Source organism: Microtus ochrogaster, unplaced genomic scaffold, assembly GCF_000317375.1.
Source record: "Microtus ochrogaster isolate Prairie Vole_2 unplaced genomic scaffold, MicOch1.0 UNK140, whole genome shotgun sequence".
NCBI classification, from domain to species: domain Eukaryota; kingdom Metazoa; phylum Chordata; class Mammalia; order Rodentia; family Cricetidae; genus Microtus; species Microtus ochrogaster.
The window spans coordinates 473507-501415 of NW_004949238.1; the positions used below are offsets into that span (position 1 = coordinate 473507).

At 34.8% G+C, this 27909-nt stretch overlaps 1 protein-coding gene and 1 long non-coding RNA gene across 9 annotated transcripts in view; one reads left to right on the forward strand and one right to left on the reverse strand.

Moving 5' to 3' along the window:
• Ube3a (ubiquitin protein ligase E3A) overlaps window positions 1-18438 on the forward strand; it is a 62544-nt gene extending 44106 nt beyond the window's left edge. For both annotated transcript variants that reach the window (XM_026778417.1, XM_026778419.1), the window contains 2 exons: window positions 10308-10451; window positions 11404-18438. In XM_026778417.1, the coding sequence (XP_026634218.1) occupies window positions 10308-10451; window positions 11404-11524 (265 nt within the window). In that variant the 3' untranslated portion in view covers window positions 11525-18438. The remainder of the gene's footprint in view (window positions 1-10307; window positions 10452-11403) is intronic.
• Window positions 1-27909, reverse strand: part of LOC102001067 — a 65729-nt gene that overhangs the window by 23711 nt on the left and 14109 nt on the right. For 5 of the 7 annotated variants that reach the window (XR_003376776.1, XR_003376778.1, XR_258961.3 and 2 more), the window contains 3 exons: window positions 12486-12638; window positions 8796-8873; window positions 4342-4452 (listed from right to left, as the gene is read on the reverse strand). This is a non-coding gene — a long non-coding RNA (uncharacterized LOC102001067). The remainder of the gene's footprint in view (window positions 1-4341; window positions 4453-8795; window positions 8874-12485; window positions 12639-27909) is intronic. The other 2 variants (XR_003376781.1, XR_003376780.1) reach the window with 1 other exon arrangement.

Consider the following 27909-nt stretch of genomic DNA (forward strand, 5'->3'; position numbering starts at 1 on the left):
TTGAATTCAAGGAAGTCTTTAATTTCTTTATTTCTTCCTTGACCCAGGGGTGGTTCAGTAGTTGACTGTTCTGTTTGCATGAGTTTATAGGCTTTCTGGAGGTGAAATTGTTGTTAAATTCTACTTTTACTTCATGGTAATCCGATAAGACACAGGAGGTTACTCCCATTTTTTTTGTATCTGTGGATGTTTGCTTTGTTACAGAGTATGTGATCAATATTCGAGAAGGTTCCATGAGATGCTGAGAAGAAGGTGTATTCTTTCCTGTTTGGGTAGAATGTTCTATAGATCTCTGTTAAGTCCATTTGATTCATTACATCTGTTCTTTTCTTTCTCTGTCTGGTTGACCTGTCCATTGGTGAGAGAGGAGTGTTGTGTTGAAATCTCTTAGTAGTGTGTGGGGTTTGATGTGTGATTTGAGTTTTAGTAATGTATTTTTTACATATGTAGGTGCTTTTATATTAGGGGCATAAATATTCAGGATTGAGACATTATCTTGATGAATTGTTCCTGTTATGAGTATAAAGTGTCCTTCTCCATCTCTTTTGATTGATTTTAGTTTGACATCAATTTTGTTAGATATTAGGATAGCTATACCTGCTTGTTTCTTAGGTCCGTTTGCTTGGAAAACCTTTTCCCAACCCTTTACTCTGAGGTAGTGCCTGTCTTTGAGGTTGAGGTGTGTTTCTTGTAAACTGCAGAACGTTGGATCCTGTTTTTGTATCCATTCTCTTAACCTGTGCCTTTTTATAGTTGAATTGAGACCATTGATATTAAGTGATATTAATGACCAGTTGTCATTAACTCCGGTTATTTTTTTTGGTGGTAGTGTGTGTGTGTTTCCCTTCTTTGAGTTGTGCTGGTGGAGGGTTGTTAGATGTCTGTGCTATTGTGGGTGTTGTTGGCTTCCTTGGGTTGAGGTTTTCCTTCTAGTACTTTCTGTAAGGTTGGGTTTGTGGATATGTATTGTTTAAATCTGTTTTTGTCATGGAATATCTTGGTTTCTCCATTGATGGTGAAAGAAAGCTTTGCTGGGTATAATAGTCTGGGCTTGCATCCATGGTCTCTTAGTGTCTGCAGCAAATCTATCCAAGACCTTCTGGCTTTTATGGTTTTCATTGAGATGTCAAATGTAATTCTGATAGGTTTACTTTTATATATTACTTGACCTTTTTCCTTTGCAGCTCTTAATATTCTTTCTTCTGTATGTTTTGTGTTTTGATTATTGTATGACAAGGGGATTTTTTTTTTTTATCCACTGTATTTGGTGTTCTGTAAGCTTCTTGTCCCTTCATAGGAATATCCTTCTTTAGGTTGGGAAAGTTTTCTTCTATAATTTTGTTGAATATATTTTCTGGGCTTTTGAGCTGGAATGCTTCTCCTTCTTCTACCCCTATTATTCTTAGGTTTGGTCTTTTCATGGTGTCCCAGGTTTCCTGGATGTTTTGTCTTAAGGATTTGTTGGATTTACTATTTTCTTTGATCAATGAGTTTATTTCCTCTATAGTATCTTTAGCATCTGAGATTCTTTATTCTATCTCTTGTATTCTGTTGGTTATACTTGTCTCTATAGTTCCTGTTTGTTTATCCAGATTTTCCATATCCAGCCATCCCTTGTTTTGTGTTTTCTTTATTACCTCCATTTCGGTTTTCAAGCCGTGAACTGTTTCCTTTACCTGTTTGATTGCTTTTTCTTGGTTTTCTTGGCTATCTTTGAGGGATTTATTAATTTATTCTTTTTGTTTGTCTTCTCTTCCATTTCTTCAAGGGAGTTTTTCACTTCCTGTTTAAGGGTTTCCATCATTTTAATAAGGTTACGTTTAAAGTTGAATTCGTCTACTTCTTCTGGGTTAGGAAGTTCAAGTTTTCTTGTTTCGTGCTCACTGGATTCTGGTGTTATCGTGTTGCTTTTTAGGATGATGGAGGAATTCTTGCATTGGTACCTGCCCACCTCTTCTTTAAAATGAGTCGAACAAATGAGGTCCAATCTTTGCTGTGGCTGACTGTGTACTCTGGAGTTTTTCTTGGTCTGCCCTCTCTTAGGTCCCCTCAGCACTGGAGTAGGCTCTCTGTTCTCCACCCTGAAGCGGGCTGAGTTGGGGGATCCAAGGACCCCGGAAATGAAATGGCGGGCTTAGGGGGCAGGGTTGAAGAAAGCCAGCAGCCAAGAACACACCCCTCTGGATGGCCAGAATAGTTTATGGAATTGGAGGGGGCCTGGACTCAGTTCCCTGGGACTGTCCGGCCTAACAGCCACTTACTCACCTCTCTGGATCTGCTAAGCCCTAGTTACTTTTTTCTACTTGAGAGTTTTTTTTTCAAATGTTCCATTCCCTTTCTTTTTGAGTTTAGAGATAGTTCTTTATCTTTTTTAAATTAATTATTATTTTATGTGTATTGGTGTTTTGTCTGCATATATACATATACATACACACACACACACACACACACACGGTGTCAGATTGTCAGATCCTAGAGTTATAGACAGTTATGAGCTGCAGTGTCAGTTCTGGGAATTGAAGTCAAGTCCTCTGCAAGAGCTGCCATTGCTCTTATCCACTGAGCCATCTCTCTAGCCTCAGCAATTTATCTTTTAATGGTTAATTTCTACTTTAAAGGCTTGATTCAGCTTGTATTTGATTTTTTTCCTACTTGATAAGTTTTTATTTGTACTTCAATCCAGAGGTACTTTAAAATTAATAGTCTCTGCCTTTTAGTATGTTTTTCCCTGGATGAAGATAAACTACCTTGTTAATTTGTTAAGTGTTACCAGATGGTATTGTCATTTTAGTCCACATTTTATTACCTGTAGTATTGATAAGTATTATCTGTAGTGCTTACCAATATGTGATTTTCCAGAATTAGAGATGTGTATTATATTATACTTTTCATGCTAAATGAGTCTTTCTCAATGTTTTTTTGTTTACCAGAGTCTTACAGCAGCTTAATTGCTGTCTAAACAATAGCTTTCTAAGTATCACAGTATGGTGTTTGTGTTCATGCTGATACTGATGTGTGGGGTAGCTTTTAAGTGCAGTGAAGTATGCAGAACTTTAGTGGACATTTGGGTATTTGGATAATTGCACCTTTGCAACACCAAGGTACAGATTCTATTATGCAGGTTTCTTTGGCTCTTTTCAGCTGATTCTTGTCCCTGTTGGCAATCAGTTTAGATTTGTGTATCACTGAGTCTTTTTCCCCTTTCTTTCTTATTTCTTTACTCTGTGTGTGTGTGTGTGTGTGTTGTTCTTGAATTTAATATAAATGGAGTATGCAATTTTGAAATCTATTCATGTTATTACACTAACTTACATTGTGTTTTTTTTATGGCAAAGTAATGTTTTAGATGAATGTATGGTGTTTGCTTATCCATTCTATTATCGATGTCAGTTGGACTTATTTGAGATTAGAACTATTACAAATAAAGTTATCCAGTCTTAACTGTTGAAGTGTTTCCATTTCTTGAGTACAAACATAGTAGGTAGAAGTTTGTGGCTTTGTAGTAGATACATTTTTATCTTTAAGAAACATTGCAAGAACTTTTTTTTTTTTTTTTTTTTTTTGCTAAATGGCAATGCTGTTTTGCCCTAGGAGGACCAGCAGTGCCAGAGCTCAGCTCTGTATTTCTTTTAGTCTTTGATAGTTAAAATTTTTTATCTCTGATGACTCATGATATTGAGCTGGCTTCACTTTTTTTTTTTTGCCTTTACTTTGTTAATTGTCCTTGTTTTTCTTGTCATTGATTATTAACTTTTTCTTTTAAAATATATTCTTGATAAAAGATCATTGCTAACATATTATAAATACGTTCTAGTTTGGAGCTTTCTTTTCCCCACTGAATTTCTTTTTTGCTGAAAATGAGTTATTTCTTAATTCTAGACTTGGTTCTTTTTGGTATATTCATTTGTTGTTTTGATCAAGACAATTCATTTGTTGATTCCTTTAAATTTATAGAACAAGTCTTTACATCAGAAGGTGCAAGCACCTTTATTTTTGTTGTTATATTTAAAATATTTTTTGTGCTTTTTTTGAAACAATCATACAATATATTCTGATTATAGTTTTCTTCTCCCCCTACTCCTCCCAGGTTCTCCCACCTCTCCTGCCATCTGAATCTACACCTTTTCTGATTAACAAACATCTAAGAAATGATAATAAAATAAGTTAAATGAAAAACAAGCAATTTAGAATTTGACAACCAAGAAAAAGAGCCAAACAAAGACACAAGAAACACATATAGATGTAGAGACACATGTTTGCATACTCAAGAATATTATAAAAACCCAAAACATAAAGCCATAGTATATAATCAAAGATTCTTTAAGGTTAGGAGATTCTTACCGTTGTGAGAGGAAGAACCTCTGTAGATCCATTGACTTAGTTTTGTATTGGCCATCTACTGATAGAAATGGGGTCTACCCATAAGAGTAGTTTGTTTCTCCATTGAGACTCCTGTGGAGAAAACCAATTTCTCATTTGCAAGTGGCTGTCATTGTAAATAGATACAGTCTAGGTTAGGGTTGGGTATGTATGTTCTCTTCTTTTAGCTCTAGGACCATATCTAGTGCATGCCTGTGTGTTACATTTTGAGAGAATGAGTAATTTTCCACATTTGTCAAACACTTCTTGAGTTCTACACAACATTGGGATGACTCTGAAATCATTGTAAAAGAATTTCTGTTCTTTATTGAAGACTTAAAGGAATTTAGAAGTCAGTATAGTGGTACCTCTCTCCCTCCATTCCTCCCTCCCTCCCTCCCTCCTTCCTTTATTTATGCTGGCTTTTTCACATAAAATATGTACGCAATAAGAAATTTAGAGAAAGTAAGTACAAGGTGTGGGAAAGGAAACCCATCTGTTGTCTGCGGTGGTGGCGCATGCCTTTAATCCCAGCACTCGGGAGGCAGGCGGATCTCTGTGAGTTCGAGGCCAGCCTGGTCTACAAGAGCTAGTTCCAGGACAGGACCAAAAAAAAAACCAAAACTATGGAGAAACAAAAAAAAAAAAAAGAAAGAAAGAAAAGAAAAACGATTTCTCCCACTCCAGGAAACAAACATTTTAGACTGAAAGATCAAGTGTCTGTTGGTTCTCAGCTTTCTACAGTGAAAAGAGGTACTAACTAGCTATAACAGCGTTATTTTTGTTTAGTTCACACTTTCCTCCTTCTCCTGACAAATGATACCAGTAAGCTTCTCCGTCAAATCAACTGGCAATATTCTCCATCCTGCAGTATTTCTCATTCAAATCACTTTGGAGTATCTGACTCTTGCTCTCCTGTTACTTTAAATCTAAGTGGTGCACTTTTACAGTTCGTGTGATTTTTGTTTCTCTGTTATTATTTGTCCAGGTTTTTGAAGCACTGAGCTCTTGATTTGGTTTGCTTTTCATCTTTCATAGTGAAGACAATCATAATGCTACTTCCCTTTACCCCTCAATCTCTTGTGGCACTACTTCATTTCTTCTTTCCAAGTTTCAGATCCATTTGTCTTATGAAACTTTTCTGTGTCTCATAGATTTCAAGGTCAATTGCAGTCTTTTTGCTTGTTCTTTTCTGTATTAATCAGGGTTTTTTTTTCAAACTTGCTTTTTAGTGTTTTTAGTTTGAATAAAACCACTACATTTTAATTTGATTAATTTTTCATATTTTCTGCTCAGTCCAGAGGTTTCATCTTTTTTCCTCTTTTCCTACTTCTTGTCTTACTTGTCCATTTTTTTTTTTATTGTAGCTTGTATTCCTGTTGTTCCTCTGTTAATCATCCTTTTTCCAATTTGGGCTTTAATTAAAAATGAATTTCCAGTTGTAGTATACGAACTAGATTTAAACTTCCGGATTTATCCAGTACCATGCTTCTCCTTGTTTCAGCAGATGACTTCTCCTTTGTCTAGTCTCCTTTTAGACTCAAGGGTTCTTTTTTTGTCTTTTCTCTGTTGTCAGGGTGAATTTTGTATTTTCAGGGCTATGATTTTCCCGTTTGCCCTTGTCCTCATCTGCAGTTTCCTCTCACCCTCTTGGAAAGTGTGCTTCACTTTGTCACAGTCTTCTTCAGCTTGAGTCTTTCACTTTTCCTGTCTTTGTTCCCTCGTCCTTCAGTTCTTCTCTTAATTCTGAATCTAGATGTTCAGAATTGGTTTTTCTAGATGTATGATTTGACAGGTACCACTGGTCGAGCAGTGAATCATCTCCTTCTTCTGATGGTCATTTAATTCATGGATTATGTTGTTAATTTGCTCTTTTTTTGTTTTTTTTTTTTTTTTGTAATTCACCTTCCTTTTTCTTTTTATAAAAGCACATCCTCTTCATTTCTGCATATTCATTCCTGTTCTCTTTAATTCTTTCTGTCTTTGTTTATCCATTTCAGCAAATATGTCTTTAAAACTCCCTTTTGTATTTCAGACTATGCCTTTTTGATTTTAGAAGATGTCTCTTATTATAAGAAGCAAACATTTCTTTTGTGAATTATTCATAATTGCTTTTTATGGTTTTGGTTTATGAAGCTTTGTATATTTTTATACCATCCAATTCACAGTCCGTCACTGAGGGAGTCGGGGTAGGAACCATAGCAACAGTATTTGCTGACTTACTGCTCTCTAGCTCCCTCGTCATTTTCTTTCTGCCTTACATGTAATAAACTTAGATAAACAAAGCATTAATGTGGGTCTCGAATTCTCCTATCTAAATTTGTTCTGATGCAGAGATTGTAGAGCAATAGCAAAATAGCAGTGATTGATAAAGTCTTTGTCTTGTATGTGTCTTTTTTTGCCTGTCTTATTACATTATTTCTCCATTTCACCTTCGATTACAAAAACGGCGATTTAAGGAAACAGTTTCCTTTGATCTGATCATCCTACATATGCTACTCCCCTACTTTTCTGTCAGTGAGTACTGTTTTATTGCTGAAGAAATGAGTCTGTTGAAAAGACAAAGTCAAATGTATGTGAGAGAATAAAGAGATAATGTGGAAATTTAAAGAAGGTTAGGTGAGTTTTATTTTTGTTTTCAAGTATTATGAAGTCATTTTTTTAAAATGTAGTTTATGTGTTTTAGAACTGTGAATGATAGTCATTGTTTGGCCTTGTGTTTTTAATATGACACATGACTATTAAATTTTGAAATTTTGTCTTATCTTGAACATTATTATCCTCTACCCTGGAATAAAACATTGTTATAAGAAATTATTAGAGAGTTGCATTTAGTAATACAACTTACTATGGAATGTTATTGCTGGTGGGACTTGTCAAGTATTAAACCTAGAAAGAATCTTCTCAGTTTCTCTCAGAAGTCATCCCTTATTGATGGAGAGGCTACTTCAGAAACACATACTATAAATGCAATGTAGGTTTTCATCTTCATGGACACTATTAACCAATTGTGCTTTCAATATTATTGTTCAGTTATTGATTCTTTCCCCTTTTGTTTATTTTGACAAGATCTTGCCTTATAACTCAAACTGGCCTAGCATTTTGCCAACATTTTGCCTCTCCTTCATATATCCTGAATTATAGGAGTATTTTTTATATTTCCTTTCCTTTTGCCTTCTTTTACACGGTGGAGACATTGGTCCTTACGTGTAGATAAGGATAGATAGATTTATAGTATTTTCTCTATGTTACCATTTATTTATTAGGATATTTGCCAAGTGAAAGGTTTTTTTGAAGTTTTTATCAATTTTTCCCCATTGTTTTACCTTGGTATGCATTGTTTTTAGTTTTGGTTATTTTGTCTCCTCTCTCTTTCCCCCGTTTTTCCTCCCTCTCCCACCCACATCTTGGGGTTGTTTCTAGACTGTTGTCAGATACAAATGCTGGATGGTTGTCAAATAGAAATGACTTCTTTTTCCGCCTTTGCTTACTTCATTCTTAAATTATCCACTATTTCCTGAGTTCCTATGCATCGCGGTTCAGAATTTTCGATTATTTTCATTTCTGTTTGTATTTAATCATGTCTTTATTTCTGATCTGTGGCATTCTTTGTCATTAAACTTTTTATGTTAGTTTCCATTATTCGTGATTCAGTGTTTCTTGTTTACTTTCCTATAACAGAAAGTTTTGTTTATTATTTGCAGGATTCTTCATGATATTTCTATTTGGACTTAAAATTATATTTTTTTATTTACATTTTTATTTTTTTCCTGGGCCTGCTGTTATATAAATAAAAAGCAAATCTAAATATTAATAAATGTCTTGGGAGAGCACCTTCTTTTAGTCAGAATTCCTTTTATCAGGTCTGTTTCTCCCTTTAGTTAGAATCTCTTTTACTAGGTCTGCCTATCTCTTTAGTTAGAATCCCTATTACCAGGTTTGTCCATCCCTTTAGTTAAAATCCCTTTAACCAGTTCTATCTTATCCTTTTTGTAAAACTGCCACTCCTTTCTTCACAGCATCCTTTGCCTGTCTTTTTTTTCCTATTATGTTCCCTTACTTTATCTTGCATATTGTTTCTTTTGGGATTTATTATTCCATGTCTTAGTTTTATTCTTGGCATTGATTACAGATATTTTCATTACACTTTTTAAATTTTTGATCTGAATAGATTTTTGGAGAAGTGAATAGGATCAAATCTATTTGGTACTTTCTTCTGAGCTTTGTAAATACACATTTTTTTTAAATTAAAGACTTTAGTGGACAAAAAAAAAAAGACTTTAGTGTAGGTTATAACAGGAAGAGGAGAGCTTTTTCAGCATTGTTTTTATTATGCAGAATTTCTGGACCTCTGAGGTTTCTTGATTTGTTTTTCACATTTTAAAAACAACTGCAAAAATGGCTTTTAAATAACATAACCAGATCTGGTCACTTACCGCGATTTATCTGCTTTCTCCATAACCCGCAACGATGCCTTCTTAGATGACTGGTTTAAGTCAAGTTTCAGAGCCTTCCTACAGTGTGAGAAGGGTTTTATTTTAACCACCCATCTTGCAATATAGCTTTCAAATTTTTAAAATAATTATTTGAAAGTTTCATGTATGTATACAGGGTATTTTGATCCTCTTTTCCAACTCCTACCAGAACCAACCTCCTGAGTCCAAAACTAGAATGACCCAAATATACATGCATGGGAACCGAACTACTGAAACATAGTCAACCTGTCAAGGAATGCACCACCAAAGAAAACCTGATTTCCCTTCTCCAGCAACAAGTAGCTGCCAGTAGTTCCTGTGTAACTTTTGTGTACTGACAGAGGTCTTGAGGCTACAGTCTACTTTTCTCCTGCCAACCCACAAAAACAAAGTCTACAAATGGAAGTCTGAGCCTTTCCTTTTAGCTGAGAGATTCTTGCATGCATTCCTTGTCCAGTTTCCTATTGGCTGTGTGTACCATTATTATTTTCTCTAGGTGCGTATTAATTTTACAAAAAAAAAAAAGTGATTGGGGAAAGCCAGGAAATCTGATAAAGCCTTCAGATATTGAAGTTTTGGAAATAATTTGATTAATGTATGTAAATAATTTAGATAATAAAAATAGTCTACCAAAACGTCCAGGAATAAAATCTCAAATAGAGATTTGTAAAGCATGATGTCTCTTTTGGGGTTTAAACTTTTGTTACATTTATTTTGTGTGTGTATGTGTGTGTGTGTGTGTGTGTGTGTGTTCATGCACATGCATGGGTGTACATGTCATAGAGCTAGTGGAGATGACAGAATATATACCATAAAGGATTTGACAGATTTCATGAAAAGTGCTATTACCCATTGATGATTCTGTGTAGCCCTCTTCCAAGATTTTTGAGAAAAGAACTTGAAAACATAAAATGCGCTCTGTTGCCAATTAAAAATACTTCTGAATTTTTTTCTAAAATTGTGGTTTTCCTAGCTGTGAATTAGTGCTATATTCGTTTTACAAATAGCTAATTCAAGGAAACCAAAATTGCTTATTATGAGCTTGTGTGTTGCTTTTTGAACTTTAGAGTAATACAAAGATTTATTATATTATTAAATTTAGTTCATAGGTTTTAGTCAGCCAGATATTATATCTTGTAGATACCACATGTGGGATAAATATCACTATAAATCTTTTCCTCAAGACACTACTTGAAAGGAACATTTGTATTTCTGCTATTAAGTGTAATTTTTTCTTAGTTACGTCATTTCATGTTTCTATTATAATCTAATCTATCACCATCTTGCCTTTACAAAGTTTACTATGGAATGAGTAAACAGGAAAATAATGGAAGAATGATAAATAAAATATATTCCATACGTGATTGGTATCCTTAATATAATTGAAAGTTATCCTTAATGATTTTGTAGTACCATAAGCTTATGTTTGTAATAATGTCAAATTAAAACCAGTATTTTATCTTTTCTCAATAGGGAGTTCTGGGAAGTTGTTCATTCATTTACAAATGAACAGAAAAGACTCTTCTTGCAGTTTACAACGGGCACAGACAGAGCACCTGTGGGAGGACTGGGAAAATTGAAGATGATTATAGCCAAAAATGGCCCAGATTCAGAACGGTAAGTGTTGTCGTACAGCACCATACCTACTGTAAACCCTTTTACCTCATGCCGCACATATTTGAGCAGAGGCAACATTTAGCCCCTTTGTTCTTTTATATTTCATAGAAATATCCAAGTCAACAAAGATTAGTGGAGGGAATATTCTGCCTTTACTACTCAATTAATATAGACATACTTAAAAAGTAGTTTAGAAGTTACGTGAGCTCTTAGTTTGTCAGATTTGTATGAATTATTCTTCTCTTTGTTTTACAATTTAGTAAGAAAGCTGTTTTATATAACAATCTCTAGAATTCTTACACTGAAATATAGACAGTTGTCTGTTCTCTAAAGTTTATTATAGAATCCTGAACTACATGATTTTGACACTTGATTGTATTCTTTCCTCATTAAATACTTCACTATTTTATGGTGGGGCTGGACAATATAGCCTTAGAAGTATGTTGACTTTGGTATACATTGACAGATTTTATTATTGTCTATTCGTTATTTGATGCATTATGGCTCTAATTTTAATTAATTTATATTTGCCGTCCAATCATGTTCATTGTCATTTTGCCAACTGTATTTCTAATGAATATTAAAGAGCATAGATCCTGAAATCTTTAATACTAGGTTTGAATTATTTTTAATTTTAGCTTAAGTTATTTAGTGATTTCTACTTTCAGTAGGTTTAGTGATACCTTGGTATGTTTGTTGTGTGAATATTCAAGTGAACCACAAAGCTTAATTTTCTAAAAGCATGATGTAGAATAGAACCTCACCTTCATATTAGTGTCATCTCATTGGATACAGACCTGCTCATCTTTGTAGCGCAGCAGTACCATGTTTATGATTTCATCTGTAGCTTCTCAAAACAAACCATCTTAACTGCATAAGCATCTGATAGGAGCAGTTATCACTGAGCATATTTTTTATGACTTATGATTCCTGTTTTTCTCTTTCTATTTAGGTTACCTACATCTCATACTTGCTTTAATGTCCTTTTACTTCCGGAATATACAAGCAAAGAAAAACTTAAAGAGAGATTGTTGAAGGCCATCACATATGCCAAAGGATTTGGCATGCTGTAAACAAAACAAAAACAAAAAAGAAAAAAAAAATGAAAAACATTACAAAACTCAGTAAATATAATCAGAGGGATAATTTGGTGGTGATAGTGTCCCAGTACAGAAAGGCTGTAAGATAGTGAACCACAGTAGTCATCGATGTCTGTGCCTCCCTTCTTCATTGGGGACATTGTGGGCTGGAACAGCAGATTTCAGCTACATATATGAACAAATCCTTTATTATTATTATAATTATTTTTTTGCGTGAAAGTGTTACATATTCTTTCACTTGTATGTACAGAGAGGTTTTTCTGAATATTTATTTTAAGGGTGAAATCACTTTCGCTTGTGTTTATTACTGCTTGAGGTTGAGCCTTTTTGAGTATTTAAAATATATATACCAACGAAACTACTCTCGCAAGGGAAACATTGCCACATTTGTAGACCATGTGTAATCTTCAAGTATGTGGGTTTTTTTGTTTGTTTGGTTGGTTTTTTTTTGGTTTTGTTTTTGTTTTTTGTCCCTGTATCTAACTCAAATCAGGACCTTCTTCTTTCCCCCCCCTCCTATCAATTTGCTTTTGAAACTTGAAGTCTTGGAAACAGTGTGGTGCAAGTACTGCTGTTCTAGCCCCCAAAGAGTTTTCTGTACAACATGTGAGAATCAATAAAGATGGAAGGGAGAACTTGGAATGTTTGAACCACAGCCCTCAGAACTTGACTTTAGTAACAGCACAGCAAATTAAACAAGTCATGCCACCGTGTGTTGTCTCCATGTGTCTGCAGTGATGGTTCCAGTAGCCAGTCCTCTTAGTTTGTGAAAGGACAGGGTTGTTTGTTTGTTTTGTTTTTGTTGTTTTAAGTTTACTGGGGAAAGTGCATTTGGCCAAATGATAGGGTAGTCAAGCCTATTGCAACAAAATTAGCAAGTTTGTTGTATAAACAAGCATGTAAAAGTGCACTTAAAATGAATCTTTATTATTACCTAGATTTTAAATAGACAATCCAAAGTCTCCCCTTGTGTTGCCATCATCTTGTTTAATCAGCTATTTTCCAAGGCACTCGATCAGTGTTGCATCAGTGTTGCAGAAAGGATGGCTACTGTGCCTTGTGTTCTTTAGTCACACAATAAGCAGGCCTGCAAATGAATGGAACTATTACTCCTGAGAATTACATTGTATATCCCCCAAATTAAATTTTACTTCAAAAGTGTTAAATATTTCATGTGCTATAGAAAAGTACAAATAGGCTCAAATTACTGGATATTTAATGTAGTTTTCCATTCGTAGTCTTCTGTGTCTGTGATGTTAATTTCTCTTGTTGCATAATGAAATAAAAGAATTATGTATTTTTAACTAAGGAGAGACATACTGGTATATCATTTTACTACAAGCTACAGCTAATTTGTTGAGCTTGTGCCTTGATTATTTTAAAAGTTAGTACAAAATCAACCTTATATTTTAAAATTAGCAGAGGAAAATGTAGCTTTCAAATCATTGAAAGTGGGGGAAAGGATGTCTTTCAGGATTTTTTTTCATTGTTGTAGTAATTGAAATAGAAGTATTATTTACTGTAATGCTAAATAAAGCAGTGGCTTAAAAAACAAACTGTACCTTAATGGGGAAGAAAAAAAGAACACAGTGCTTTCCAATTGTGATATTTTAATGTGGGTTCATCCTGGGCTAGCCTTTAGAACACTGTTGTGGTATGTATGCTACCTTGACAATAGGACCCCTAATGTGACTCTAGTCATCTTAAAGGGCCTCTCATCCACTTTGCTTCTTATGTATTATGAAATTGCTAAGAAGACAAATTAAGTGGGTACATTTTATAAAATAAATTTGTGAAGAAATGTGTGTTCTTCAGTTCTCAAGTTTTATTATCACTCCAGTATTGAAGTAGTTGTGATACTATACTTGTGTGAAAGTTTCAAGTGATAATATAGATTATCAGACAAATGTAACATCAATATATTTAATAGAAAGTGGGAAAAAACCTAAAAGAGTTTTAAGAGGATAGAATAAACTCATTTGCTTCTTAATTAGTTTTTCTCAGCATGTTACCATGTTATTATGGCTACCTTTTCCTTATTGCTTTCTTAGACTGGCAAGGAACAGTATCTTACGAGTAAAAAAAAAAATACCTTTTAGTGTTGTCAAATGTCTTAAAGTTACAGCATAAAAGCACAGCCTGCAGCAAAACTTTTCTGGAGACTTGGCAGCTGCAGCAAATTAATTGAGTGTCTGATTGTATATATTGTGGTCTATAGTTAATTGTGTGAACAAGTCCAGTTACAGTTACCTTAGCTTTATTTGGAGATACATCCCTGTATAGGAGGGTGTATGTCAGAAGAAACCTATAAATGAGGCTCCGGAGAACATGTCCATGGTATCATGTGGCACATGCTTATGACCAGGCAGCATCACTGTTTCTATAAGGTGGCTATAAATGAGGCTCCGGAGAACATGTCCATGGTGTCATGTGGCACATGCTTATGACCAGGCAGCATCACTGTTTCTGTAAGGTGGCTATGCTGAAGCTTAAGCCTGACTTCAGGGGTTTTTTCTCAAGAATTCACATAACTTACTGGAGAAAGTGTTTTTCTGAGGCTACTCTCTATCTTTACCCTTCCTCCTCTTCCCAGGACCCCCAGAGTAAAATAATAAGAATAGCAACTGTCACTTGTTGCTTCTCTTACCTTTTCTCCTCTTATTCCATGTCAGGACTAGAAAACAATCCCTGGTATCTGGTGGGAAGGTGTTTAGATAGAGCCCCACCCCCTTTTTCTTATTACATTCAAATCAGTAAATTGACTTTGCTAACAGTTACAAGAAGTTTTACTTACACGTCTGTACTACATTTCACTTTGTGAAGGCTCTTCATCCAGTAATATTTCACTGAAAGTGTGCTTTGAATGTACTTTGCAACAATACTAGTAATCTCCTATTTTCCATATGGAGAACTCTTGTTTTTAATCCTTGATATCACTGCAGCGTTGGGCTACTACTTCCTGAACAGCTCATTTTCCATCCCAACTCATCTACACTGTGTGTGGATACTCTTCTGATTGTACCTATATAAGTACTTATCTAAACTTTTTGGTCAACCTCAGTAATTCCCCAAGATTCTTCTCTAGTAGCTTATCTTATCAGACCTCTATTTCCAAGATGTCTTCATGGTATCTCAAAGTCAGTACAGTACCTATAAAAACAAAATTTGTATTGTATTTCCTAGCCATTATTTTTTGCTTGTTGGGGACTGATGAAATGGCTTAGTGGACAAAGTTTTCCACACAAAATTTGATGACCTGAATAGTCTCCCCAAACCCCACATACACATGGAAGGAAAGAGGAACTCCATAGCAGTATCCTGACCTTTTCACATGTGCTATGACTTTTGCTGCCCCCCCCCAGTTTATCATACATATAAGAATAATACATTACATTCATTATGTCTCACCTTTAATGCAGTTACTGACATCTCTCATCCCTAAAGTTGTTGCAAGTTGTTAGCCCTTTTCTCTCAAACCTATTCTGTTCAGTTTTACTTTATTTCAGGCCCTAACCCCTTGGTGCAGGTTATCTTCCCTGACTCTTAATTACTTCTAATTCTTTTCATTCTCCTAAAGCAGTTTTTCTTATTTAATGTAATAACTTCCCTTTTGGATAAGTCTTGCCTCATACAGAGGGATTTCTGTGTAATTTCCTAGTGCAGACTGTTCACCAACACCCCTCTACATCCCTACTTAGCATTGTTACTTAGACTTTGTACAACTCACATATTCTTGAAGTTGAATATTCAAAGTATCATGTTCATAAAGACTTCTGTTCCCACAGTATGCCTGCATACCCATAGTACACAGCCTGGTGGATCACATTTACTGGAACAGTTGAGACTTTCATGAATGACTACTGTTCTCTTATAGGTTAGGTTTGATTTTTGAACTTTTCTATTTTTCTTTTTAACATTTTTTGTCTTGCGTGGAGTCTAAATAAAAAGTCACAGTGGAAATTAGCCTGTAATGATCTTTCTGTCTTTTAGGCGGTAGGTACAGAAGAGACAGAAGGATCTATAGAAAGATCAGTAGGTGCTTATGTTGAAACTTAAACCTGTTTTCAGAAAGAAGTGTTCTTCTGAGGCTGCTGTTTGTCATGTTCAGTCCTTTAGTTGCTTGTTTTAAGACTATCTTTACCCTCTCTACCCTTTCCAGGACCACCAGAGTACAATAATACTAATAACAACTTTCACTTGCTGCTTCTCTTCTCTCATACTCTTTTGGTCACCATAGAAAACAGATCTATTCTGGACTCATTGAATCATATTAGCCTATGGAAAAGGAAGTCAGAGAGTTGGAAAGCAAGAGTTTTTGTGACTCTCTACTTTCTACCTTCTGTTGTACTCTAGCAATCAGTAACCACCTTATTTATGCCGTCCCACAAACTTCCCTTTATTTCAGCACTGATGGCAGCAAGCACCTTAAGTCATTATGCTATTACTTGTCCCTCAGATTTTCACAGAGGAATCCTCCAGATGCTGTTCTATGTAAATGGGAGTCATATTTAACATTTTCTTTTACTTTGTAAGTCAAATTCCTATAAATTCTGGTGAGAACTTTCAGTGACTGCTGAGTACCTGTGCACATGCTCCTTCATTTCACAAAATAAGTTAGTCACTTATTTGTAACTTGAGAGATTATACACCTTACCAAAAGTCCTATAGCCAGGAAAAAGAATGACTAATCTATGGTCATCCATATGACCACCCAATAATTGTCATCTTCCCCTTGCAAAAAAAAAAAAAAAGACATCAAATTAAGATTCTTAGGTTGATATGCATGGGACCTAGGGTCATTATCCTAATTATTTTTCTACAGAAATCTGTAGAAAATGATGTGGAAGGTGTATGAAAAATAGTACAGAGGGGTTGAGATTGTCATTCAAATGACTCCAGAGTTTAGTTTTGATCCTGTCATTCCCTTGACTTGGATTTTACCCAATCCTACCTTACTGTGTGGTTTTAATGAAAATACCGTACAGATGCTAGATAACATCTTGGAAGACATCCTGAGAGGAGTTCTCCCAACAGTTGCTTGTTAACTAAAAGAAAAACATCAAGAGATTGGAATTGTCTGTAATAAAGATTTATTTTGGAAGAGTTGACCTTATCTCATCCACCTTTAAATGGAAGAGATTTGCTTTCACTCAACTTTGTTTGAGATAAAATTCACATAATATAAATTCACCCCTTTAAAAAGTGTAAAATTTGTGGTTATAGTATATTCACAGAGTTGTGAAGTTGTCCTTATATATAATTCCAGAGCATTTTCATCACTGTAAAGTTTTCCGTACCCATTAGGTGTGACCGCCTGTTCTTAACACCCAGCCCCTGGCAACTGCTCATCTACATATGCCTATGAATTTTTCTGTTTTGGACATTTCATGTTAATGGAGTCAGATATGTGGCCTTTTTTGTCTGTTCCCCAACCACCTCTAAAGATATAAGTTCAAAGTACATTCTTGTAGCATGTATCGGTACTGTTTTCTTTTGTGGCCGAATATTGTCATTGTGTTGATATAATGTATTTTTTTGCTTATCAATTTGGTTGTGGATATTATATTGTTTCTGCTTTTTGCATATTATGAATACTACAACTATGAACACTTTGTGTACAAGTTAAGTTTTCATTTCTCTTATGTCCTGTAAATATCTTATGATTTTAGTTCTTAAATTTAGTTCTTTGATCCATTTTTGCATGTGATGCATTGTAGGGATCCAGTTTCATTCTTTAATATGTGAATATCAAGTAGAACAAATAATTGTTACATAGACTAATAATTATCTCTTTATGAATAGGCTTGACATCCTTGTGACAAAACAAATTCCCTCACACACACACACACACACACACACACACACACACACACACACACGTGAGTATAAAAATGGACTCCTTGACTTTAATCTATTTTTCTGTGTGTTCTTAAGCCAGTACCACATTGTCTTAATTGTAACTCTGTAGTAGGTTTTGAATTTAGGATGTGTACGTCCACCAATTTTGTTCTATTTCAAGATCATTTTACCTATTCTGGGTCCCTTGCATCTCACATGGATTTTAGGATCAATTTGTTAATTTCTGCGTAACAAGCACCTGTGATTTTGATAGTTTTTGTGTTGATTCAATACATCAGATTGAAGTATGTTGGTATTTTAACAGTATTAAATTTTCTAATCCATAAACATGGAGTGTCTCCATTTATTTAGGTCTGTAATTTTTTTCAATGCTATTTTATAGATTTTAGTGTATACATCTTGAATTTACTACATTAAATGTTTTTCAAAGGTATTCTTCTTGATGCTATTACAAACAGTTGTTTTATTTTGGATTATTTGTTGCTAGCATCTAGAAAGGATTGAATTTTGTGTATTGACCTTGTATACTACAGCTATTCTTAGCTGATTCTGTTTTTAATTTTTTTCTGTATACAAGATTGTGCATTTGTCAATAGAAATACTTTTGCTTCCTTTCAAATCTGTATTCTTTTTATTTGATTTTCCTGCCTAAGTGCTCTGGCTAGCACGTCCAGTATAATAATAAATAGAAGTGGCAAGAGTGGACATCTTTTTCTTGTTGCTGATTTTATGGGGAAAGTATTAGGTCTTTCACCATTAAATATGATGTTAGCTGTGGGTTTTTCATAGATACTGCAAGTTGAGGAAATTTCCATCTATTCCTACTTTATTGAGTGTTTTTTTTATCAAAAATTACTGAATTTTGTCAAATGCTTCTATATCTATTAAGGTTGTCATGTAGTTTTGTCCTTTATTCTCTTGATATGTTGTATTACATTGATGGATTTTTTTGTATATTGAACAAACCTTGCATTCCTGGAATAACCCCACTTGTCTATGCTACATAAACCATTTTCTATGCTGCTGGATTTGGTTTGCTAGTATTTTGTTTAGCACATTTGCATCTATATTCATAAAAATATTGGTCTGTAGTTTTTTCTACCTTTTTATGGTTTTGCTATTTTATTCTGGTCTCAAAATATGCCAAGAACTTTCTGACTACTCATAAACAGAATAAGGTGTGTTTGAAATAATATACTTTGAAACTTAATCTGTGATCTTTAGATATTGGGTGACACAAGAGTGATAAATGACTCTTGCAAGGATTCCAAGGTAAGACTTGCCAGAAGTAGCTTTTGGCTGCTGAATAAAGGGCAGTTAACAGCAATCTCATTAAGCTGGGTGTTTCTCATAAGCTATATGTCATTGTTACATGACTTAAGGATTCCCTTGCACAAATAATCTTTCTCACTAAGCAACACACCTAGAAGCAGAGTGCCACCCAATGTAGAAGCTTTGGAGTAGGAAACATTGGAAGCTAATGACCAGCCAAACAGTGTCAGGAGGGATTGCCAAGAAGGTTAAATACTTGAAAGTTACCAATACCCCACTCTCCACTACCACTTGTCAGAATCCTTACAACTTCATAAGTAAGACAGTATTTTTGCAGTGATTCCCTCTAGTGCAGAAGTGCCCTAAGTGGCTGTTAAGCCTGAAAGATAATGGAAAGAAATGTGAAGTGTCTATGATGAAGAAAAATCTCTATATTTAAGATTTTAAAGATACATAAATTTGCATCATCAGAGCTATCCAAAGGATTTAAGAAATGTGGAATGTCTATGATGGAGATTAAAGAAAGTGTTGCTGCCAAAAATGTTTCCCAGGATCATTTATTATATATTTTTGCTTGTAATTTTAATTTTTTTCCGAAGATAAAACTTGGTATAGAAAGTTCAAGAATGCCTTGGTCACAACTTCATCTTTGCTACCCATTCTCACCATTTTTATTCATTGTGTTTGTAGGCCCTGTTAATTCTGTAAATTTTTAAAAAGGTGAGTGTTTTGTTTAGATTCCAAAATTAACAATGAATTTTTCATGTACTGTTTCACTAAGTGTGTGGTAATGCAGAAGACTTGGGAATCTAATGCAGTGTTCAGGATAAACAAAAACAGAAATAAAGGGAGAAATATATAATGGGACTAACAAACTGAAACTAACAAACAGTGATAATCTTAGCTATAGTATAAGCTCTGCATTGAAAAGACAGAATTCCATATGGATTCTTTAAAAAGACCTAACTATATGCAATGCATAAGGATATTGGAAGTAAACTTTAGAGAGAATGTTTTCTTTTTTTTAAGAGAATGGAGACAAAAATGACAACAGCGTGTCAAAAAGAAATGCAGAACGATGTTAATAGCAAAATATTCTTTGAAACAAATAATAAATGAATAGTTGCTAAGGAGTTATGTATCCAGAAGGCAAGCCTGTCTGTTTACTTAAGAACAGCCCTAGACTTCTGGAAACAAAATCTAATGTAATCTCACTGCTAGGAAAAAAGATACCCACAATTAAAGTTGCAGATTTTCAATATTTGTTTTAGTCATTCTTGGGATAACATTAAGCTGTACAATACTTGGTTACTTGAACATCATTGCTAACTAACTATCTTAAATGACATCGAATGCTTCACATAACAGTGATATGTACATTTTTTTTTCATTTATATTTTGACCACTTGCCAAAACAGACCATATTATGAACCCTAAAACAAATCTCAGGGCAATCAGGGTTTTTGATTTATTGCAGTGGAATAGTGCTTGCCTTACATGCAGAAGGCCCTTAAAGCAAGATTTGTGAGAAAAACTTGGTCTCCTTTAGAACCTTCATAAACCAAAAAAAGTAACCTTTTTTGGAGCTCTAGAAAGCAAAATTCATCTTTACAATGAACTAAACTTCCCTAAGAAAGACCGACATTTCTGAGGGCTACTTAGAGGAATATTTTCTGTCTCAACTAAGCCGGAACATAGGGTGTGTGGTGTAACTGATGGGGAAAGTAGCACTGCTACTATAGACCCCTTAGAAACCTTGGGAAAAACAAGAGTCTGTTAATTATAGCTTCTTATATAGGACCATTGAGAAAATGCATGCCTAGAAAGATACATAAGAAGACCCTAAGTTTCACTTAGGCTGATTAGATTTCTCTATCCAAGATGGGAATGATGACTGTATTTTCAAATGCTTTTTCAAATGTATTTTCAAATCTGGAACAAAAACTAAGAGTACACAGAAACAGCAAACTGAAGAGTCAAATAAAAATTGGGAGATTCCATCTCTGAAGAAGCATAGATACTGGACTTAAGATTCTAAAGTGCCTTACGAATTATAAAAGAGCGAAAGGAAAACAAAAATGAAACAGGTGGGTAAACATACATAAGGCAAATAAAATATCACCAAAGTACAAATTTTGAAAAAGGAACCAATTAAAGCAATGGACCTGAAAAAAAATGAACTCACAACTTTAAATATTCAAGAGAAAATCTGAGCTGGCTGAAGAAGCAAGTGAAGACATGGCACTTGAAATTGAGGAACGGAAAGAAACAAGAAGTTGAAAAGCATAGCGGACTTATGATTTTAATACAAAAAGGAGCCAATATAGACTGGTAGAGAAAATTTTCATGTAGTAGTGGCTGATGAGCTGCAAAATTTTTGGAGACATAAATCTACATGCATATGCTATTCTGTGTAGTCTAGGATAAACCCTGAAGGGTTTGTGTGTGTATCAAGGTACATTATCACACATCAAAAGTCAGAGGCAGAAAGAGAATCAACTCAATTTTTTATGTTTCCACTTAAATTATTGACTGACTTAATAGAATTTTTAGATACCAAAATGAAAGAGCAAGATGGATTCATAGGAGTTGAGAGGGGGGTGGCTGAGTAGATTGAAAACAGAGGTAGCACTGAGGTATTATATCCAGGGAAGTTTCTGCAAAATGGAGGCAACATTGAGACATTTCTCAAGTAAATGCTATGAGAACTAATTATTACTAGATTTATGTTTTTGCTTTCTTAAAATCCAGATGTAGTTGGCTCATTTCTTTAATCTCAGCACTAGGGAGGCAGAAGCAGGAGGATTTCTGTGTTTATGACAAGGACTACTTAGTGAGACTCAGTTTTAAATAAATAAATAGTATCAGGGCAACATTAAAGGTAATGATTCAGACTCAACTCAAGTTATAAAGATCACGCATAAAATAAAACAGTATTACTGCAATTTTGCTTTGTAATTCCAGTTTTATGTAGGATTTTAGAAATTAAAGTCCATGGGATATGTCCATTTCATAAAGATGTGACTTGTGGTTTGCAATTCATTTGTCATAAGTTCAAACTTAAATATGAGAATCAGTAATTAAAACTATAAGGGATTCCCACGTCCTTTATAGTTCAGATGGTTTTGAATCACAGTACAACATACATCATATAGAAGCTATAAGAAAAATAACCTAAAGGGAAAGGATTGCTCTAGTAATGTGTGCTGCTCCTAAGTACCAAGCCGACTGAACTTAGCCTATGCAGTGTTTCATTTACACTTGGTTAGTTAGCTTGGTCATTGTATGTTCCTAGTCCTGAAACTTAACTGTTTTCATCTCTTCACATGTCATTTTGAGTAGTGTAGAAAATAAATTCATTTTATGCTATGCTACTTAGAATATCAGAACAAGGAATCGATGCAGTAAAGCAAGGGTTGAAACTTGAATTACTAATTTCCTAAATGTTTTAATTATACTACATAATTCATTTGTGTTTTTATTTAACTCTTATGAAGTCCCTCAATTAAAGATATTCTTGTGTTAAGAAGAGTGTACAAAATGACCTATGGTTCTCACAAAGAATACTGCACAATACACACAAAAGGAAACAAAGGAACCAAACTGTGACACTACCCATCCACCTCTCCTTCTCTCCTCAAGAAAAAACTGTTGACCACCAGTAGCTGTATTGGAAGCAATGGCAGTCTAAAGAAAAGTTATGAGACATTAAATACAAAATATTTAAAGCAAGTCTCAGAGATCATTTTAGATATAAATGCATTAAAGAAACAGAAATAAGCATTGAAAAAACGGTCAACAGTGAAAGAATGGGGGAAAGGCTCTGTATGCAAATGTAACACAAAATGAGTTAGGGCAGAAAGCAAGAGATCCTATATTCAGACTTGAAGGATGGTAAACACTGTTTAAAAGTGAGATGCTTAGAAGAGACAAAGCATAGTATGTGGGGATTAAAAGAATCCATTGACGAAAGCAACATAACAGTATTTCAAATGCTGTAAATATCAGCCCTCCAAAATATGTAAATATTAAGAAAACTGAAAGAGGAAAAGAACAGTTCCACATTAATAGACATGTCTTACTTTCAATAAGGAGTAGAAAGATATGACTAATACAAAATAAGACTTCAATATTATAGATTAACTCACACCTAAAATAATCAAGAGTCTGCTCAAAAGTTGTAGAATATACATTTTTCTTTGTTCCACCTGAACAATCTAAGAAAATCTATTTGTTAAGCCACAAATCCAATCTGGTGGCATATGCTTTGAAGTACCAAGGTAAGCCTAGGCTACATATCACGACCCTGTTTCCAAAAACTAAAGCTTAATGCAAAACACAACAAGAGGAGAAAAAGGCAAGAACACAATAAAAGTTTAAATTGCCATACACACATTTCTTGATTATAATTGAATGGGCCATAAATCAATAACAGAAGACAAACTAGGAAAGTCTGAAATCTGTAGGAATTCTATAACCAAGCAGGTTGAGTTAAATAATGGACAAAATAAAAGAAATCTAAAGTTTAGATTCTAAAGGATACAGACACATAGTTCATGAACAGGCACCCAACATTACTTTTCCTTAGTCAAATGCAAACTACATCAAAATCAATGCTTCATTATACCCATTAGATGGCTCTTCTTTTCAAAGAGGGGAATTAAATATTGGTAAATCTGTGGAGAAATTAGAATTTTTATCTATTATTAATAGGAATAGAAAATTATGCTGACATGGTAGAAAGAAGTTGGTGTTCCTCAATAAACTAAAGAGAATTATTATATGAAATAATTTGACTTACATGTATATCACTGAATGAAGTCTTCAAACAAAAGTTACCAGTTTTCAAAGTAACACTCTTCAAAATAGTCAATATGTAGAGAAAAATCCAAATACCCATCAACTAATGTATAAACAAAACAATATATTCATAGAGTATGATATTCAGTCATTACAGTGAATCAAATGGATAAATAAGCATGGGATTTTACTAAAGACCCCAATACTAATCAGGCCTGATAATGGAATCTTTTATTGAGCAGAATGTTTTGGCCTCTGAAAGAAGATGCCTGTGGTTTGAGCTTTAACACTTTCACCAGTATCAGGCAGGATCATGAAGTGCCAGCCACATGGAATTGATCTGCATTTGCCTATATTATACACTACTGGTTGACTACAAGGGGTCTTGGTGGTGATAATATTTAGGTATATTTTAGTGATTTTTTTTAAGCCTTAGTAGCTTGTAGGTTTTGAGTAGTTCTCAAATCTGTACCTGAATCAATAGACAAAAGATTCTAGCCTAGTGAGCTGGAGAGAGAACTCAGAGGTTCAAAGCACTAGCTGTTCCTCTAGAGTTCAATTCCCAGCAATGACATGGTGACTCACAGCCATCTGTAATGAGATCTGATGCCGTCCTCTGGTATGCAGGCACACATGCAGGCAGAATACTGTATACATAATTAGTAAAATTTAAAAATAAAAGATTCCAGTCTAGCATTGTGTCAGTCAGCACAGTGTTCTAATGAGGTAACTTCCTGGTGTTTTAAAGGCTATATTGATAATGGGCCCAGAGGACACAGCAGTCTGTCCAGGACCTTTGAACAGGAATTTTCAAAGGAAGACTGCAAAACCTGGAATATGTATCTACTTTAGAATACAAATGCCAAGCATTTATTACAGAGTTAGAGGTGATGTTGGAATTACTGTAAGATTGAGAAAAGCAAGCAACAAGTTGCTAATCACATAGAGATGGAAATGTGTGAACTACCAGAGAGAGTATGTGGAGGTCATAAAAATAGCTATTTACTAGAGCACCAAACTACAAATTGAACTGACTTTTAAGCTTAATGACTGAGAATTCAAATGAAGAACAATAAATGCCTGGAAGAATACACGATTGAAATAATCACAAACAAAATTGGACTGGAAAATAACATCTGTGAAATGATAAGGTGATCAAAAATAAAAATCTCACCTAGATGATTAGTTATCTTGAAAATATATAGAGAGAGAAGAGAAAAATATGCAAGGAATGAAAAAGCTTGTGGGATTGATGGGACACTATTCAAAGGAAAATGTTTGAGCTTGAAGTTGGCACATTTGTTTTGCTTACCCAATTTCCTGGGCTAAATCAAGAACACAAAGTTTTATAATTCATCAAATGTTTGACTAATGTGTGTTCAAGATGAAATAAAGAGAAGGGTCTAAAGACTAGTTAGTATTCATGACAGAAAACTTCCTATACCAGAAGGATAATCCAGGTACTAGAAGTTCACACGTCTCTGGGTTTAATATATAAATTATGCCCCAGGACATAATTATAATCTTGTATTACACAGAGAGAGAGAGACAGAGAGACAGAGAGACAGAGAGAGACAGAGACAGAGAGACAGAGAGATAGAGACAGAGAGATAGAGACAGAGAGAGAGAATTTAGGATGTTGAAAGCAGAAATAGTATACTAGAGTCCTCTCGTAAATATATGTAGGGATAAGTCCCGCCCCTTAGGGGCGTGTTCGCCTCGGGCTAATGTTTGCCTATAAATTTGGCGAGCATGCTCCCAGCCGCTGCTTCTGCTTTCCTGGTCTCTACGGGAACGGTGGTTCTGTAAGTCTATTAAAGCTGTATATATATACAATCTGTCTGCATTCATTTACTCCATTACAAATATAGTCTACATCTCAACAGAAAGATCATGCCTTGAGAAAGTAGGATGTTATTTAAAATGCTAAAGAACTGTAGCCTCACACTTTTGAGATGACTACTTGATTAGTTTAAAAAGAGGAAACATTTGTATTGGCTCATGGTATTGGAGCTTTCGGTTCATGATGTCCTGCCTCCCTTGCTTTTGGAAAAGCCAAAGACAAGGCTCAGACCTCCAGATCACAGCTCCAGTGATCTGCTTGTTCCACATACACTTATTACCACGAATTAGCTCAGAGTTTCTATGTTCCAGTCACCCCTAAATGCATCCGTATTCAAGCTATTAAATGGAGGAGAATACTGTTAACCAAGGACTACAATGCCTAACAGTAATATTAGCAGTGTCCTCCAGAACCAAAAGAAAGATTTCCCAGACCACTCTTTCTGCCCCTAAAGATTAAGGAGATAAAAGGTGACCTGCCTTATACAAAATGTTAAATGGACAGAGCCTTTGGCTTAGTAGTTGAGTGCTTGCCTAGGATGCATAAAGCTCTGAATTTGATCCCTTAGTCCTACAAAATAAGTTAACATAAGTGGAAAGGGGACCAGATACAGAGTTCAGAGGTAAATTGCTTGCCTAGAATGTGTAAGGTCTTATATTTGATTATCAACAGTGCAAAAGTTAAAAATAATAAATCTGAAAGTAAAAGGCTTGCTGATATCTTCTGTATGAATATCACAATAAAAAGTATTATTCTGGTGTCCCTGCCAGTGGCCCTGAAGTCTGCCCCAACCATACAACTGTCACCCACATTCAGAGGGTCTAGTTTGTACCTGTCCTTCCCTGTCAGGCTGTAGTTGGTGAGCTCCCATTAGCTCAAGTAAACTGTTTCAGTGAATGTCCACATCATGGTCTTTGCTCATATTCTCACTCCTCCCACTCTTCAGCTGGATGTCGGGAGCTCAGCCCAATATTCTGCTTGTCCCTACTGCTTTTACTGGCTTTTTGGGAACCTATTCTCTTTGGATAGATACCTTGCTCAGATATAGTAGGGAGGACCTTGGTCCTTCCCCACTCTCTGAGGAGTGTATGGGGGGTGGAGGAGGTAAGTGAAGAGAATGGGAGGAGGGAAGAGAGTGGGCACTGGGTTGGTATGTTAAATGAAAAAGGATAGTTTGCTTTCTTTTTAAAAAACAAAATGAATTAAAAAGATATTATTCTTTGCTTGAGACATGATCTCATTATGAATTTATAGCTGATTTAGAATTCACCATGTGAAGCAGGCTGATGCCAACTCACAGAGATCCACTAGCCTTTGATTCCCAAGTGTTGGAATCAAATGTATCTGCCACTAGACTGGCCAAAGCTATTCTAATAAATGCAGTAACATTAAGAGATAGGCATTTTTAATCCTTTAAAACGTGACCTGAAAATTCAAATTATAACCAAAAATCAAAACCTACAATACAAATTAAACTATTAATTTACTTAACTACCATAAAGACAGTAAAAGTTGATGGCTTAACAGAACCACCAAGAAAAAAAAATAAAACAAAATGGTAACATTGTTAATCAGAACTTACCTTTCATGGAAATGAATTCATCAACCAAATGACATATAGTGGTTGAATTATTCTTTTTTTAAAAAATGAAATCAAATACAACAAAACTGCTGTCAGCTGGGCATGGTGACACACACCTATAATCCTAGCACTTGGGAGGCAGAGTCAGGTGGATCTCTGTGAGTTATAGTCCAGTCTGGTATACAGAGTGAGTTCCAGGACAGCGAGAGCAGTTACACATAGAAATCTTGTCTCGAAAAAGAAAACAAAAAAAACAAAACTGCTGTCTGAAAGAGATATTCTTCACCTGATGGTCACATGTTAGTCTTAAAGTGGAGATATGACAAGTGTAAAGATAGCCACCCAATATTAGTGTCATAAATGTAGAAGCAACAGTTAACAATGAAAAGTAAGAGATAGCCATCATACAGTTTTAGACCTTTATACATCACTTCAAAGTGCACAGATTATCAAGACCAAAAGCTATCAAGGCAACACTGGGCTTAAACTATCTAGGTATGCTCAACTTGTGGCCTGTGGGCTGAATGTGGCCCCATGAAGCAAGTATAGCTTTGACTGCAACATAACACAAAATTGTATATTTACCTAAAAGGTGATATTTGATGGTGTGTGTGTATTTGTGTGTGTGAGTGTGTGTTACAATTCTCAAATGAGAACTTTGTAAATACTAAAGTTGTGTTGTCTAACGTCTGGAATCCCTTGCCAGTAGATCAAATGTTCCCAAGATAGACAGGTTGAGAGAAAGTCAAATTAATTATGATTTATAAAGAAAAAATATAATTTCTATATATAAATATAAATTGAATATCTATTCAGTTCTCATAAGAGAAACTATTTGTTCTCTCTTCTGTCCAAGAAGAATCATGTTTGTAAACATGATTCTTGATAAGAAATAGTGTGTTTTCTATTGCCAGCTGTCCAATCCTGTAATGTGGTATGATTTTCTTAATTTTGGGAAACAATAGGTAATTTTTCTTAGAAGACATATGATACAATCATTCT